This window comes from Colossoma macropomum, unplaced genomic scaffold, assembly GCF_904425465.1.
Source record: "Colossoma macropomum unplaced genomic scaffold, Colossoma_macropomum, whole genome shotgun sequence".
In the NCBI taxonomy this organism is placed as follows: domain Eukaryota; kingdom Metazoa; phylum Chordata; class Actinopteri; order Characiformes; family Serrasalmidae; genus Colossoma; species Colossoma macropomum.
In genome coordinates, this window is record NW_023494805.1 from 4,576,445 (window position 1) to 4,594,601 (window position 18,157).

At 40.3% G+C, this 18,157-nt stretch overlaps 2 protein-coding genes across 3 annotated transcripts in view; one reads left to right on the forward strand and one right to left on the reverse strand.

Moving 5' to 3' along the window:
* Positions 1 to 18,157, forward strand: part of LOC118825974 (E3 ubiquitin-protein ligase TRIM39-like) — a 424,414-nt gene that overhangs the window by 258,564 nt on the left and 147,693 nt on the right. The window lies entirely within an intron of this gene.
* Positions 575 to 11,997, reverse strand: LOC118825973 (E3 ubiquitin-protein ligase TRIM39-like). The gene is given in 7 exon segments (XM_036596852.1): positions 575 to 3,459; positions 3,565 to 3,591; positions 7,142 to 7,289; positions 7,385 to 7,618; positions 10,461 to 10,556; positions 10,660 to 11,240; positions 11,619 to 11,997. Coding segments are annotated over 6 exon segments (1,632 nt in total). The 5' UTR covers positions 11,239 to 11,240; positions 11,619 to 11,997; the 3' UTR covers positions 575 to 2,911.

The following is an 18,157-nucleotide window of genomic DNA, read 5'->3' on the forward strand; positions in this document are numbered from 1 at the left end:
TACATGAATTAAGAAGAGATGGAGTACTCATCTTAATCATATTAGTCTGACTGATCAGATTCACATTCTACCTGTTAATCATGAATCTGTAGCTGAACAAATGATCACAGCTTCAACTGTTAAATAAAAGTGACAAAGCATTAAAAAATGTAAGAAAAGTAACAGACAAAACACGAACAACAGTGATGGTAGAAATGATCTGAACATCTGGATGTATTTTCAGTAACAGACAGTAAGAAACTTAGACACATTACCACTTTCACTTTCTCTCCTTTGGTCTGCTTTTCTGCTTCTTCAGAGTTGATCTGTAGAGTTTAACTGAGTTTATCTGACTGGAGAACCTTCAAACTGGAAACTGTGTCCTGCTGGAAGAACTGAATTCTGTTTATGAATCAGCCCTCATGAGTTTCGTTTCTCCTGAGGGACGTCATGAGGCCACTCCCATGTACGTATGGTGATAGTTTGTTGTACTTCATGTGGAAACGAGCAGTTTAACTGTTTTCACTGAAATCAACACTTTGAAGAAGATGCTGCAGTTTTGAAGCTGCATGTTCAGTTTATCTTCATCTTTTCATCAGTGTTTTTTGAGAAAAAGAAAATTCCGAATACAGGTTCTGTTCTGAGTGAAGCTAAATATATAAAAAAAATTGCACATTTCCTTTCACAGCCGAAATCACAGAGCACTGAGATCTGGCAGGTTTCAAATCTCCTTCCTCCAATGACGATTCTTAATCCATTAACAAAAAGCTATTGTACATTTTTTTGTGTTTTTATATCTAAATGTCAAGAAAAAAGACATTTGTGGAAGTTTAAGAAAAATAATGGCTAAAATTCACAACAGTGAAGGCAGAAATGTTCTGAACTTTTATCTACCACTTTCACTTTTTCTCCTTTGGTCTGGTTTTTTCTTCTATAGAATTCATCTGTAGAGTTTAACTGAGTTTCCCCGACTGTAAGAACTTCAGTTTGGAAACTGTCCTGCTGTGAGGAACTGAATTATCTTTGTGAAACAGCTTTGCTTTACTTGTTTCTCTGGAGTGACATCATGAGGCCACGCCCATCTATTTGTTGTACTTGCGTATTTTGGCCAGCAGGTCGTAGATATTTACCAACTGACCTTCATTATACCAATATACCAATATATCGAAGAAACACATTAAAAATTCATTCATCTCTGTGAAAATACAGGTAAGTTACTTGTTACTAATATTTACAGGTGCTTAGGTCAGGAGTTTGGCCAGTCTTATAAGTAAGGAGTCATTGTTTGGTCAGGGCTGAATGCAGCCCAGGTTACATATGTACAGATTGCATTGCAGTGCCTACAGTTTGAAAAAACTGCCTCATATGAGAGTCTATCAGAGGAATCTGGGCCATTTTCAACCAGACTGAAATCGCCTGAAAGGGGTGGGACTGCATGGAACACAGCTTGACGCTGATTGGACTGTGATATTCAGAGGCAGGATAAACTGTCTAGAACAGTCACAGATAGTGTAACACTGTGGTAGAACGTGATAGAACAATTTCCTCCCTCCCTCCTTTGGTGGCGTGTTGTTCGATCACCCTGAGGAACAAGCTGCCCCGGCTCTCAGAGGCTGTGTCCAAACTGTTAAATGAAACTTCTTTTTCTACTTGCTGCCCTTCGTTGTGCCTGATCTGTAGCTCATGGCCTCACTAAACATATTAGCAGAGCTGACCTACGTGTGGGTCCACATGGCTACAAGATCAGGCAAAATAAAAGAAAGCTGATTAGAAAAGAAGGTTTATTCAACTGTTCATACACAGTCAGACTCTGTCAGAAGAAGGAAGCCTGTGATCGGCTGAGCTGGACAGTCTATCACACACTAGAGGGTCCGCACTGGGGTCCAGTGGTCTGGAACTACACACTCTGACTTACTATTGATTTGCTGCTCAGAATAATAATAATAAACACACGTTTTTCAGGTTACAATCATTTACTTTTTACATAAAGAATCGAGACACGTTTCCCAGGTAATACAGATTCTTAACACACTGTAGTGAAGAACTGCACTGAATAGAAAACCTATATAATATAACAGAACATGATGATACAATTTGATAGAAACAAGAATTGTTGTACATTAAGATCTGCTGAATGAATGTGAATTAGAGCAGCTGTGGTACAGAGTGAGGTAGTGATGTCATGGGTTTTAGCTCTGAGCTGAGGAGTCAGAGAAGTCAAAGCACAAACCACATCTGAACACCTGTTACTTCACACAAACATGATTAAAGCTGCAGAACTGAGTGAAACACACTTTTCTAAACACTGTAAACTTCCTCATATTTATCTGTCTGACTCTCAGGAGCTTCACTGCACTGATAAGAAGTGTTACTGTGCATTAGTGTCTTTGATTTCCTGTTCCAAACCACAGAACTACTAAAGGAACCACAGAACCGATAAAAGAACCTCAGAACCAATAAAAGAACCTCAGAACCAGGCTGAAACTCAGCGTTGAAGATCTTATTTGGGTTTTAACATTCAGAATAACTTCTGTGTGTTTTTTTTTATCTACAGCCCAGAAGACTCTCAAAACTAGACACTGTGTTCAACAGCTGGATGAAACACAGCTGGAAAACTGAAAATATGTAGACTCCAGAGAAAGTTCTAGTCTGACAGAATCAGCAGAACTTCTCAGGATGACTGTGTTTAACTCAGAGCCTCAGGATGTAACTGTGAGCAGTAAATAATTCAACATTTTTAAACTTCTTAAGTAATTTCTGATAATTTAATGGAAACTTGATGCATTGACTTGGTTCATTGGTTGATGACTTGGTTCATTTTTAAAACGTTATTCTTAGTTTATTATTTATTTATTTTTTGAAATATGCCACCTCAAATGTCAGAGTGCAAGATTTTCTAACTTAAAAAGGTTTTACTGCAGAAAAATGAACTTCATGTATTATGTTTAACAGGTGTGATGATCAGTGGTGCTGAGTTGTTGCCTCTATTATAGAGGCTGGGACAGAAGTACGGATAGAGTTTCTCAGCAAAAGACTGACCAGTGAAAGAGTAGATATGAGAATTGGCCTCAACATCATAGAAGGAGACCAGACCCTCCTCATAATCCACAAACACCCCCACCTTCTGGGGAGCCTGTTTCAGGGACAGAGGGACACAAGGAGATTCTGCAGCTGTATATTCAGTCTCATTTCTCAGAACCACAATCCAGTATCCATCCTCAGGACTCAGTGTAATCTGTCCCTTCCTGTTACTGGACTCTGTGGTCACTCCTAAATCCCACTCAGTCTTCCCTCTGACCTGAACCTCATAGTAAAATCTCCCTGAGGAGAACCCCTCCTTTCCCAGCACAGTGGGACAATAATCAAACCTCTCTGGTTTGTCAGGGAGATTCTGTAGTTCGTCTCCAAGTCTCACTTGTTTTCCATCATCAGACAGAATGAGTTCAGGATGAGCTGAATCAGGATCCAGAGTCACATCCACTGAGAGAAAAACACAAGTTAAACACATTTAACACTAAACATCATATAATCGAGCAGACTCATATATTTTTACTTAAATATAATAATCACTGAGAATTCACACACCTGCATATTGTTGAACTCTCTTCATTTCTGTTTTAGAAAAATAAAGGATGGTATAAATTGTTATTCGAATCTATAAAAAAATCTATAATTAAAAAAAAGAATAATTAAACATGCAAATGCTCCACGTCCCAAACTTTCATTTTGAGTATCAGAATCTAAATGACGTTTTGAATTATTCCACCTAAAAACTCATTTCTGCTGAACATTTCTGTAATTTCTAGCTGCTGTTCTGCAGCAGTGAAATACGTAACGATAAAGTGTCGGCCCCATTATTTACAGAGAGAGCTCTCTACTGTCTTCATCCTCAGAGTTTACATCTATGATGCAGTCAGCACAGCTCAAAACCAACACCCTGAGAGTTTCAACACTGTCACTTCAACCACGTAAACTTGAGGAACATTCTCCCCAAATTTTCCCAACATATTTCCATCCCAACTACGCGAGAGAATACAGTGGACCCTGTTTACACCAAAACAAAGGGAGCATAAACCTCCACCTCAGACTCTCAGATCACAACAGTGTGACGTTCCCTGCTTACCAACAAAGAGAAACCAGTCAAAACCATCAAAGTGTGGACAGAGCAGTTTCAGCGCTACAGGACTGTTTCAGCTGCACTGACTGGAGTATGATCAAGGATGCTGCTACATGGAGGGATCACACAGACTTCGATGAATAAGCATCGTCTGTCTCTGGCTATTTAAACAAGTGTAATGATGTAGTGATCACAAGAACTGTCACCAAACTACCAAAACAGAAGCCCTGGCTGAACGCTGAGGTCTATTTCCTGCTAAAGGCCTACAATGTTGCATTCAGATCAGGTGACAGAGCAACACTCAGGGCCTCATTGTTGGCATCAAGAGAGCCAAGACTTCATGTGCTCTAAAAAATACAGGAACACTTCACAACAACTGACCCACGACCTACGTGGCGGGGCTTTCAAATTACCACTGACTATTGAAGTATATTTAAAAGGAACATTTTTATAGAAGAAGGTAAAAACACTCTTTCAGCATAAGTTGGGGCCTGGAGTTCTCTGTGTGCTCTGTTTTTGCAGGGGTTAGGAATGTTTAAATTAAGGGGCCCCCTGGTCCAAAGCCCCATAGGAAGTAGGCCTCTCACTTTCTCCCTTCTTCAACAACAGGTCCAATATATAAGCAGCTGGAATATTCTGTACGAGAGGGGACATTTAGAATTGGCACGGATCCTCTCTCAGGTACTTTATAGTGCTTGATATGATACTGTTTTACTTTGTAATAAACATCTTACTGGCAACACAGTGTCAGCGGAGTTCTCCTTCACCTCATCTTCACATCATCGCTACTTAGTAAACAACACTATAAAGGGAAGAATCAACTCGCCTGCACTAATGACTCTGCTCTCCCAGGTGCTTTAAACAGCTTCTATGACCATTTAGTAGTGTCCCCCAAGTGACCAGGTGCTGTTTGTGAATGCAGCTGATGTGAGGAGATCCCTGCTGAGGGTGCACCCACATAAAGCTGCAGGCCCTGACAACATTCCTGGCTGTGTGCTTAAGCAATGCATCCACCAGCTGGCTGCTGTCTTCACACACATCTTCAGTATCTCCCTGGTGGGCTGCTGTCCCAACATGCTTCAAATCAGCCACCATCATCCCAGTGCCAGAGTCCTCAGTCACCAGCCTTAATGATTACCACCCGGTTACACTAACCCCAACTGTCATGAGGGCTTTGAGCAGCTGGTTAAGGCACACACTAAGCAATCCATTCCATCAACACTGGACCCCCACTAAATTGGACAACAAGGAAATTCATGCTAAAATGCTGCTTATTGACTTCAGCTCAGCATTCAACACCATCTTACCCAAGAAGCTAATCAGCAAACTCCACTCACTTGGACTAAGCTAATCTCTCTGTGACTGGATTCTAGACGTTTTGAGTAACAGACCTCAGACGGTCAGGATCCAGAACAGATTATCCCACTCCATCACTCTGAACACCGGAGCCCCCCAGGGCTGTGTAATGAGTCCTCTGCTGTTCACTCTGCTCACTCATGACTACATTACCAAACACATTGTTTGTTATATATATTTTGCCGCTGCTGCTTCAGAATATTACAAAGTGTCCTTAAGTCCCAATTACAAAACTTTGCAAAGGGCTTTTAATTTGAAATGACAGTTACAGGAAGTGGATGAACATTGTGTGAACAGGCAGAGCCAAGTTGAGCCAAAGTGCCGAAAGAAACAGTTGTCGGTGGAGCAGACTATTCAGGCTAACTTAGCACGCCGTGAGGAGGCTGGGTTGACCTCATTTTACAATGTTATAATGTTCAGTTTTACATTTTGTGGACTTTTGTGGACAGTGGTGGTCTGAAATATGAATAAAGTGGGTCAAAAGGAACTGTTTGTCTGTTTTATTCTGGCCACCTGTTCATTGTAATGTGTTAATACTAGCCAATGAGGGTGAGCTACTGTTAGGACGGTGTGTCTTGTTTGTTTAGAACTTTACAGTAAGAAAATGTATTGAAAGAAACAGGTCAAACAGACGGCCTGAGGCTGTACAGTAAACAAAAGGAATGAAGCTGAAGGGGGGGGTCTTGGAGGGGGTTTGGTCTTGACCCAGATGGGGGGGTCTGGCCAGCCACCACAGCTGGTGGCACTACAGTTGCTTCAAGTTCAGCTTGAAGTTCATGGGAGTGCACATCACTGACCATCTCTCCTGGTCCCTGACCTCTTCCTTCTTAGTGAAGAAGGCACAACAGCGCCTCTACTTCCTAAAGAGACTGAAGAGGGCTTCATAGAGAGCATCATGACCTGCAGCAACACTGTCTGGTATGGAAACGGCTCCATCTCAGACTGGAAAGCACTGCAGTGGGTAGTGAAGACTGCCCAGTCCATCACTGGGTCAAGCTTCCCTGCCATTAAGGACATCTACAATAAATGGTGTAAAAGGAAAGCATGCAGCATCAAGAAGGATCCCTCTCATCCACCGCATGGCCTGTTTACACCACTCCCATCTGGAAGAAGACTACAGAGCATCAGGGTCAAGTCCAACAGACTCATGAACAGATTCTTGGATCTACCTGATGGACCTTTAAACATTCTCACCTAAATACCTCCTCAGTCATTCTACTCACTTTATCTGCTGCACTTTAACTTCCGCACTCAGCCACTTTACTGTAAACCTTTAACCTCACTCACTTTATATGCACAGTCACTTTAATCTGTACACTGCCTGAATAATTTTATGACTGCATTACAAACTGTTGTTAATTATCAATAAACAATACACACAGCTCTATCATTGCTGCTGTGGACCAACAGATGGTCTGTTTCCTCTCTTTTGTCCTGAGCTCAATGGTTGTATAGTTGCAGTTATTGTAAATTTAGGGAAAGTTCATTGTACAGTGCTTGTATAGTTTGTGTTGATTGTCTGTCTGCCCTGTTTTCTGCTGCTGTTCTGTGTTAAATGCAGCACCGTGTCCTGGAGAAACTACATTTTGTTCCTCTCTCAACACATCTGTGATGAGAAGATATGACAATAAAGCTCACTTTGACTTTGACTTGAACACTAAAATGTCTCACTGATCAGTAAATACTTACTGATCTCAGGAATCTTCTCCATCTCCTTACTGAGCTGTTCCTGAAGCTGAGACAGAGCTCTCCTCAGAGTCTCCACCCTCAGATGAGTGTTAATCCTGACGTCAGTCCAGTTCTTGGTGTGTGGAGGGCTGCAGAGGGACGGGTAAACCTACAGTCCAGCAGGAGAGAGGAGAAACCCCTCAGCATGGGGAGTGCTGTCCTGTGATGGACTGCATTACTATTGAGAAACAGAGGGACTCTGACCTGTAGGAGGTGGAGGTGGTCCTCAGTGTGGGAGAGCTGCTCCAGCTCAGTGTCTCTCCTCTTTAGCTCAGTGATTTCCTGCTCCAGCTCTTTAATGAACTCTTCAGCCTGCCTCTCTGCTGCTTTCTGCTTCTCCTCCATCACCTCAAGCAGCTCCGCCTGGCTTCTCTCAATGCAGCGCAGCAGAGCTCTGAAGACCTCCACACTGTCTGCTTTCTCCTTCTCTGAGCTTTTCTAACAGGAGACAATAAAAATAAAAATTACCATAAAAGAACAATAGAGAATAATAAAGAAAGTAAAACACTTATACAAGGAAGAAACAAATTGTGAGTAAAACAAGGAATTTTAATGCAGAAAAAGCCATTTTAAGCTTCATTTTTAACTAAGGATATCTGAGGAATGTCTTGCAGGAGAGAATTCCACAGTTTAGAAGCATTAAGTTAAAATATTTACATATTAGAAGGTTTTATAAAAGCTCATTATACTGGATAAGCAGTAACCAATAGATCAACAGCTCACCAGGTGCAACAGAAATGTAATTGCAAATGTTGAAACTGACAAATTTTATTGTTTTTTGAAAAATATATGCCTATTTTGAATTTGATGCCAGCAACATGGTTAAGTTGTGTAATGCTAAAAAACACCTAGTGGTTGATTGATCAGTAACATGACTGGGTATAAAAGAGCATCTCAGAGAGGTGGAGTCTTTCAGAAGTAAAGAGGGGGAGAGATTCACCACTCTGTGAAAGGCTGCATGATCAAACAGTGCAACAATTAAAGAATAACGGTTCTCAACATAAAATAGCAAAGGACTTTTGCTTTTCATCATCTACAGTACATAATATCTTTAAAAGATTCAGAGAATCTGGAGAAATCTCTGTATGTAAGGGACAAGGCCAAAAACCAGTTTTTGCTGGCCGTGATCTTTGGGCTGTCAGGCAGCACTGCATTAAAAACAGACATGATTCTATAGTGGAAATCACTGCATGGACTTAGAAACACTTCTGAAAAACACTGTCTGTGAACACAGTTCATTCACAAATGCAAGTTAAAACTCTAAAAAGCAAAGAACAAACTGTACATAAACAAAATCTAGAAACACCGCCACCTTCTCTGGGCCCAAGCTCATTTAAAATGGACTGAGGGGAAGTAGAAAAGTGTCCTGTGGTCCAACGAATCAACATTTGAAATTTTTTTGGAATTGATGGACAATGTGTCCTCTGGACTAACTCATATGACGGGGTATAAAAAGAGCATTTTAGAGAGTCTCTCAGAAGCAAAGATGGGCAAAGGTTCACCAATCCGCAAAAAACTGCATCTAAAAATTATGAAACAATTTCAGAAATATGTTCCTCAATGTAAAATTGCATAGACTTTGGATATCCCACTATGTATAGTACATACTATCATCAAAAGTGTCACGACTCCTGTAGGCTCTGAACTCTCTATGGACTCCATCTCCCAGAATCCTCTGGGAGATCACGTGATGCCAGCCCCGCTCTTGCGCTCCAACCAGCGCTCCAGTTCCCCAGAGTACTGATTGTTTTCACCTGTTCTTCCCTGATTAGTTCAGCTTAAAGCCCAGGCTTGTAGTTAGTCTCTTTGCGAGGTGTTGCTTCTTCTCACAGAGCTACTGAGCGTTTATTTCTGACTGTCTGTTCCTATTCTGACCTTTCTGCTGTGTGTTTTGACCTGCCTTTTGCCTGACCCCTTTTTGGATACTTTTGCTTGGTTATGTTTGTGTTTTTGTGTATTTTGTCTTTTCTGGATCTGACTATTGCCTGTGACCTGACTACGTTTGTGGATTCTGTCTTCACTAGTAAAGCCTCTCATTCACCTTTTATCTGCAAGCGTCTGCGTCGTTGTGTCGCGTTACAAAAAGATTTAGAGGATCTGGAAAAATCCTTGTACACAAGGGACAAGGCTGATGGTCAATACTGGATGGACCGTGCAATCCATAAACGCAAGTTAAAGCTGTATCATGCAAAGAAGAAATCATATATGAACAGTATCCAGAAACGCTGGCAACTTCTCTGGGCCCAAGCACATTTGACATGGAGGCAAAGTGGAAAAGTGTCCTGTGGTCTAATGAATCAAAATTTGAAATTCTTTTTGGAAATCATAGACACTGCATCCTCCACGCTAAAAACCTCCCAGCTTATTATTAGCACACAGTTCAAAAGCCAGCATCCATGACGGTATGGTGGAGCATCAGTGCACATGGCATGGGTAACTTGCACATCTTTGAAGGCACCATTAATGCTGAACGAAATATACAGGTTTAAGCAACATGTGCTGCCATCCAGACAGTGTCTTTTTCAAAGAAGGCCTTGCATTTTTCAGCAAGACAATGCTAAACTACACCAGCATCCACCACAACAGCATGGCTTTGCAGAAGAAGAGTCCAGGTGCTGAACAGACCTGCCTGTAGTCCAGACCTTTCACCAATAGGAAACATTTGGAGCATCATGAAACAAAAAATCTGGCAAAGTACAGTAAAGGACTGTTGAGCAGACAGAATCCTACATCAGACAAGAATGGGTCAAACTTTCTCTTCCAAAACTGCAGCAATTGGTCTCCTCACTTCCCAGATGTTTACAGGCTGTTGTTAAAAGAAGAGGGGATGCTACACAATGGTAGACACGGCCCTGTCCCAACTTTATTCAGATGCGTTGCTGCCATCAAGTTCTAAATGAGTTAATATTTTTCATGAAATGGTAAAATGTCTCACTTTCAGTATCTGATATGTGTTCTATGTTCTATTGTGAATAAAATACGAGTCTATGAGATTTACATATCATTGCATTCTATTTTTATTTATATTCTGCACAGCGGCCCGTCTTTTTTGGAAACGGGGTTGTATGTACAAGTAATATCACTTCAGAACATTTCCAGACAGTCCAGTCTGTACTGATTTAGGATGTCAAATGCAACATATTCAAGAAGACGAGCACTGATACTGTATTTTCCTAACTATTCTGTCATTCGTCACTGACAACTTCTGTCAGAATTGATATAAAACCTGACTGAATTGTTTTCATAGAGAAAGACATGTTGAAATTCAGTTGAGACTCACCTTGTTAAGCTCTACAGACTCTTTCATTTCCTCAGTCTTCTTCAGTCAGTCCTGAATCATCTGCTGAACTTCTGCCTGTGTCTTTCCCAGCTGAGTCTATAAAAAAGACAAATTAGAACAATTCCATGCATTAATTAGAATAACTTTCCTTATGCAAAAACAACAGAGAAGAGTTAAAATTTCTTTGAGTGTCCGTCACCTTCCTCTCTCCACTCTCCTCCTCTATAGGAACAGTGCTGTGAGTCTTGTGGTCTGTCTCAGTGCAGAGCTGACACACACTCGTCTGGTCGTCTCTACAGAACAGCTCCAGGGGTCTCTCATGTTTCTGGCAGATGTAGTCCTCCAGGTTCTCCACAGGGTCCATCAGTTTGTGTTTCCTGAATGAAGCGATTCTCTCATGAGGTTCCAGATGAGTCTTGCAGTAAGAGGCCATACAGATCAGGCAGGACTTCAGAGCTGCACTTTTTTCACAGCAGGCATCGCAGAGAACCTGAGATTTGTCAGGTTTCTCTGGAGCTCTGCTGGATTTGACCTGAACTGACTTCTTGAACTGAGCAGCCAGTCTAGAGATGAACGCGTTCACGGATAGTTCAAGTCTTGTTGGGAATTCTGTCTTACAAACTGGACACTGGCAGCGTGAACTGCTGTCCCAGCACTCTTTGAGACAGACCATGCAGAAGTTGTGTCCACATGGAGTAGAGACTGGATCAGTGAACACATCCAGACAGATAGAGCACTGGGGCTGATCTTCAGACAGGAGACTGCTGGAGGAAGACATGACTGACAGAGGAGACACAGAGACACCATGAGGGAGATTTGAGACCAAAGAAAACTTCCTACATCTTTCTTAGTCAATGCGTATAAAGTGTTGTGTGATGTTTATATAAATGTAACCAATAAGGGTGTTTCTTAGGAAGTGTAATGATCTTAAATCAGTCACATTAGTCTGACTGATCAGATTCACATTCTACCTGTTAATCATGAATCTGTAGCTGAACAAATGATCACAGCTTCAAATGTTAAATACAATTAACAGAATTAGAGCATTTAAAATGTAATAAAATAACAGAGAAAACACGAACAACAGTGATGGCAGAAATGATCTGAACATCTGGATGTATTTTCAGTAACAGACAGTAAGAAACTTAGACTCATTACCACTTTCACTTTCTCTCCTTTGGTCTGCTTTTCTGCTTCTTCAGTTTATCTTTAACTGAGTTTCCTGAATGGAGAACCTTCAAATTGAAGATCGTGTCCAGTTGCAACGAACTGAATTCTGTTTATGAAACAGCTCTGCTTTACCTTCGTCTCTCCTGCGTGACGTCATGAGGCCACTCCCGCTTTATCATGACGGTGGTTTGTTGTACTTGCAGGTTTTGGCCAGCAGGAGGCGGATATTTACCAGCTGAATTACATCATCCCAATCTGCTTTTTCTAATATATCAAAACAAATATGTAAATATGTATAAATAAGTCATTCATCCGTGGGAAAATATGTTAATATAATTTAACAATTCTATAATATATTACACACTTCATGCTAGTTATGCTGGTTTGCTGAGTGTCTGATTTTAATCTCAAAATGTATGGAAAGTGAATAACCAAGTTTTTCCATAATCCAGTAAAATTCTTCATTAATTCATCTGAAAATTAAAGTAAAATTAAAAATGAAAGTAAATACTTTTTTTGTGGTGTTGACGGGTCATGTTCAAGTTTCAGGATGCCCCCTAGCCGCCTCCCGGTGGAGACAGGGCCCCAATGTCGTTCTAGGACCCACTGGAGGGATTATATCTCCAAATTGGCCTGGGAGCAGCTTAGAGTGCCCCCTAGCATAGTGGCTGGACAGTGTTCATTAGTGCCTTGATTGTCTGTTCCAAACAACAGAAACACCAACGGAACCTCAGAACCACTGAAGGAACCACAGAACAATCAGTGACTTTGTGAAGAGTTAGTTAGCTGGTACCAAAGATGCTAAATTCACTAAATTAAAGGTTTATTACATTAAATCTAGACGAGCAGAGTGTAATCCCCCTAAACTCGCTCTGACTGAATCTCTGAGTCTCACTGATGGAGAAGATGATAAAGTTCACTTGTGAACGCATCACTGAATCAGATATTTGATTAAATGAAATGAAGAGTCTGAAACATCTGGATCAGTAAACTTAACTGTAAAATTACTGAAGTTTTGATGTTATTGGGTCACTGTGACTGTTCTGTACTGTTCACCTGATGAGTAGTTGTTGAAGTCAGTGTGAAAAATGCTCACAGCACTGTAGTGAGCACAGTGAGGCAGTGCTGGGTGTGAATTCTCCACCACATATATAATACATAATGCAAATACACCTATTTACACATCTGTTACTATTATAATGAACTTGACTCTGGGAGGATTCTGCACTGTTACATCAGGTCTTGCTGGACTGGACTTATTGTTTGTGTCTTTGATTAAGGGGCCCAAAATGTCTGCGTTCAGAACTTTTGGCTGGGTTATGATCACAAAAACACTCTGTTACATTAATTATCCACAAAATGCCTCCCAGCTGCACTGAATGTAATCCTGCTTCTTTATCAGCTAATGCTTGTTATGAATGACTGCTTACTATAAATCATTCTGTGTCTACTATAAATTATTCAGTGTCTACTATAAATTATTCAGCGTCTATTCTAATTTTTCAGTAATTGCTATAAACGTTCAACAATCAATTTAAATCGATCATTATCTACTATGAATTATTCAATGTCTCATATAAATCGTTTGGAATCTGCTGCATATTATTCAGTAACTAAGGGCCAAAATGCATAATCACAGAACTGTACGGTGGACAAACATGTCATGAATCTCATTATTAGATCCAAATCACAGGCCAGTATTTTTCACCAAGTTATTTTGATTCCTAAGGCAGTTTAGCAAACTTTTCTCCTCAGTTCACTTTTTCATTTTCTGACTTTTTATGAATGCAACAAAATTACACCAAACATCCAGATTGTGTTTATAATAACATCTCAGCACGTTCGAGAGAGTTTGCACAGTCAGGCATCTTCTCTGCTGCAGCAACGCTGGAAATAAACCAGCATTAAACTAAAACACGTTTCTTTAATTGATCACATCAAAAACTTTAAATGAGTTCAGTGAAGATAAGCGCTTAAGGTCCACTTGTATGTGATTAATCTCCATTCAGCTCATTTAAAAGTCTTATAGATGATAATATATAATGCAGTTTGTTCAAACTTTATTGAAAATATATCTGTTTCATACAACACAGAATTATACTGAATTAACTTTGCACTGATTCGTCAGACTTTTCATGACCCTCTGTCTGTTACAGTGAACCCACCCATGGGGTTAACTGTAACCTTGCGCTTCCCATCATTTTTAATTGTACTGAACGGTAGGAGCTAGAAACAAAGTTTAGGAGTTCGTTTGTAGCAGAGATGTGTGTGTTGCTTTCATAAAAATATGATTATTCTAACTTTTAATATTTTAAGTATCTTTTAGTGAGTTGTTGGTATCAAAAAGTCAAAAGAGCATTAGAAACATAATTTGTTATCACTATAACAGGTCTAAATATACTATACTATTATTATACAACAGTTAGTTCCAGCCACGCAAGCTGATTGGTTGAGAAGCGTTCTAACTGTGCTGTTATTTCACCATAACATCACAGTTTTTTACACTGCATCACTCCGCTGAGATACTGTTGCTAAGCAACGACTTTGACAGCTGTAGGAGATGCTCAAGACATTTGAACGTTTTTTCTTCTTACTTTGCCACAAACAGAAAATGGACACTTTTAAGGTCACATTTGACCGACAGCCGATTTGGTCAGACTCTGAAGATGAGAAGACACTAAATTCCCAAACTGTCATCACCACTGAGCAGCTTTTCAGTCGGCAGCTGAGACAGAAGAACAGCTAAACATGAAATGAACCCAATACCATTTGCCAAACAAAACGGGCTGTAAGATGCTTTACAGACTGGCTGGAACAAAACAACATCAATACTGATCTGGCAAAAATTGACAAAACTGAGCTAAACTTGATATTGCAGCAGTTTTATGGCTCAGTCCGATTTGTTCAGGCTCTGAAGATCAGACTACACGTTTGGCGAATGGTACTGGGTTCATTTCTGGCTGATTCCAGGTTTGGATTCCAGTCTGTAAAGGTTCTTCTGTCACAGCTGCCGACTGAAAAGCTGCTCAGTGGTGATGACAGTTTGTGAATTTAATGTAAGGTCATAAATCACTGTTAGATTCGAGTTTCAAAGCCTCTGTAAACATCAACACAAACTTTAACCGAAGTAATTCACAAATAACTGCTCTTATTTACAGTATTTTCAGTTTCTACAGTGAAAATGAAGAAAACCGCCTCACGCAGCGCTGAAAGGATCAACTTCTGCAGCGCGAGCACAGGCTGAGACCACACGCGCCAGAAAACTCACATGAACTCCTTGAAAGTCGACAGATCTCTCAAATACAGCTCAGTCTCGGTTCACCGTCTCACTGCTACAGTTAGAAGAACACGTTCAAACGCATTTATACCGCTGGTGTTCAGCTCGCTGCATGTATGTCAATACGAACTTAGCTTAGCATGACCGACTACAGCATCAGCAACGCGACACACTGAGCGATGCGAAAATCCAGCTTTGTGACCGTGAAGGTCGCCGGTTCGATCCCCTCAGCTGACAGCACGTGACCGAAGTGCCCTTGAGCAAGGCACCTAACCCCCAACTGCTCCCCGGGCGCCGTGGAAAGGGCTGCCCACCGCTCCGGGCAAGTGTGCTCACTGCCCCCTAGTGTGTTTGTGGTGTTTCACTGCACGGGTGGGTTAAATGCGGAGGTCTAATTCCGATGTGTTCAGACACAGTTGGCTAAAAAAGGTTCATTTCATTCATTCTTAGTGATCAGAGTGTTTTTGTGTGTTTATTTGTTTTTTCGAGGGAGTTTTTTTTATTTTCTCAATTTTTGCTCCATCCTCTAGCTCGGTCTCCCTCAATCACATGAAAAATAAGACATATTTTTATTCCATATTTTACTTTGAAAGGTTATGTAAGCATTAATTTAAAAACTTTATAAACCTCTGCTTATAGTAAATTCAGACGAGAAGAATTCAAGAAGAACAAATTTTATTTTATAAACTTTTCAAAGGTGACGAAAGTTGTCTTAAAGTTGTCAGTGAGCAGAAACTCCCCTAATTCATATTATGTGGTAAATATTGGGGTGAACTGAGTGATTAAACAGCACTTCACTATAATTTAGCACATTGGGGCCACTTGACTGTAGCTTCTCCCTCACTGGTCAGCAGTGAGAGTAACAGATGTAGAATGATGTTTGAAGTTGTGCTCTGACGTCATAATGGACTAAAGGCTACAGGGTGTGATGTCATAAAGGTGATGCAGATAAGTTCCGTCACACGGCTGTTTCACAACATTCCGTGTGGAGCCGCGAAGAGATCAGCTGCTACAATGAGCTGCCTCTGGTTCTTGTGCTGCCGAGTCCATGAGGACTCGGACACAGACAGCGAGAGAAAGGAGGAGCGGCAGAGTGAGAAGAAAAAGAAAGGAAAGAAGAAGAGGAGCGAAAGGAAATGGAAAATTCAGTGGAAAAAAGAAAGGAAGAACAACAAAGAGGAAGAAGTAGAAAAAGAAAAGAGGCAAACAAACCAGCAGCCAGTAAATGTGGAGGAGGAGGCCGATGTTCTGGACCTGCCAGTAGGCCTCGTGTCCGGCAGCCTTCAAAGCGTTTCGGCTGAGACGCTGAAGAACACGGCACCTCCACAACAGCAGAACCTCACTGAAGAGGAAGGTGAAGCCAAAGAACATCCAATGAAAACGCTGCTGGATGAGGTTGAGACACACATGGAGCAGCTTCTGAGTGAGTTAATGAGATAATATTCAGAACAGACACTGAATAAAAGTAGTGATAACCAAATATTCATATTAGATACAGATTAATTCATAGCAGATACTAAAAAATTCATAAGAGATGCTGAATAAATCATAGGGGATGTTGAACAAATCATGGTAAGTACTGAATAATTCAAAGTGGATACTGAATAATTTACAGTGGACAATGAATAATTCATAGTAGTCACTAAATATTCATAGTAGATACTGAAAAATTCATAGTAGTCAGCAAATATTCATAGTAAACACTGTAAAATTCATAGTGGGTACTGAATAATTCATAGCTGTCATTAAATATTCAAAGTAGAGACTGAATAAATAATTGCAGATACTAAATGATGTATAATGAAGACTGAAAAGTTCATAGTAGTCACTAAATATTAATAGTAGATACTAAATAATCCACCATGGATACTGAATATTCATAGTGGACAGTACACAATTCATAGTGGATGCTGAATAATTCATAGTGCATACGGAATAATTTATAGTAATTACATAATAATTTATAATAGACACTAAAATTCAAAATAATCATGAAACGTTCATAACAGAGACTGAATAATTCTCAATACTCACATAATGATTCATAGTAAATACTGAATTCATATGAGATATGGAAAAATTCATATTTCATACTGAATAATTTGGAAAAAGTACTGAATATTTCAGAGTAATAACTGGAAAATACATCTTAAGAGGGTGTTTTTGAAATCATTTTCCAAACTGAATAATATTCAGTGTTCGTTACAACGGACTGTATTTTTATGAAAACAGAAGCTGAGACATTGAAGATGACGGTGGCTGATGAAGCGGCGGCTGAAGCCACCAATGAAATCATGAGCATCTGTCTGGAGGGCTCTGAGGAGCAACCTCTGGAGAAACATCTGGGTAAGTAAAGGAAATGAACAGATAGTGAGATGATAATAACACATTTAGTGTATATAAAAGCAGGAATTCAGCTAATATGAGCTCTAATCTGAATTCATTCAAGATCATCTAGTGAGCACCAATGATGATGCTGTTAAAGCCATCAGAGAGCTCCTGGAGATCCTATTTGATGATGCGCTATCAGCGAGTCTCCAGCCTCTGGGTGAGTAAAAGACATAAAAAATAATCATGAAAAATTAAAAAGCTGAAAAACTGACTGTATTTTTGTGAAAACAGAAGTTGAGACAGTGATGACGACGGTGGCCGATGAAGCGGCGGCTGAAGCCACCCACAAACTCATGACCATGTGTCTGGACAAGACTGAGGAGGAACCTGCGGAGAAACATCTGGGTAAGTAAAGAAAATGACCAGATAGTTAGATAATAATAACACATTTAGTCTATATTAAAGCTTAATATGATCTCTAATCTGTCTGAATTCCCTCAAGATCATCTAGTGAGCACCAACGATGACGCAGCTAAAGTCATCAGAGAGCTCCTGGAGGTCCTGTTTGATGATGCTCTGACGGCGAGTGTCCAGCCTCTGGGTGAGTAACGGAAATAAACATATTACAATGAGAATGAAAGAGCTGGAAAACTGACCATATTTATTTGTATTAAAGCAGAAAATGAGATGATGACGATGGCTGACGAAGCGGAGGCTGAAGCCATCAAAGCACTCATGGACATCAACCTTGACGAGACTGAGGAGGAAACACTGGAGAAACATCTGGGTAAGTAAAGGAAATGAACAGATAGTGAGATGATAGTAACACATTTAGTGTATATAAAAGCAGGAATTCAGCTAATATGAGATCTAATCTGAATTCATTCAAGATCATCTAGTGAGCACCAATGATGATGCT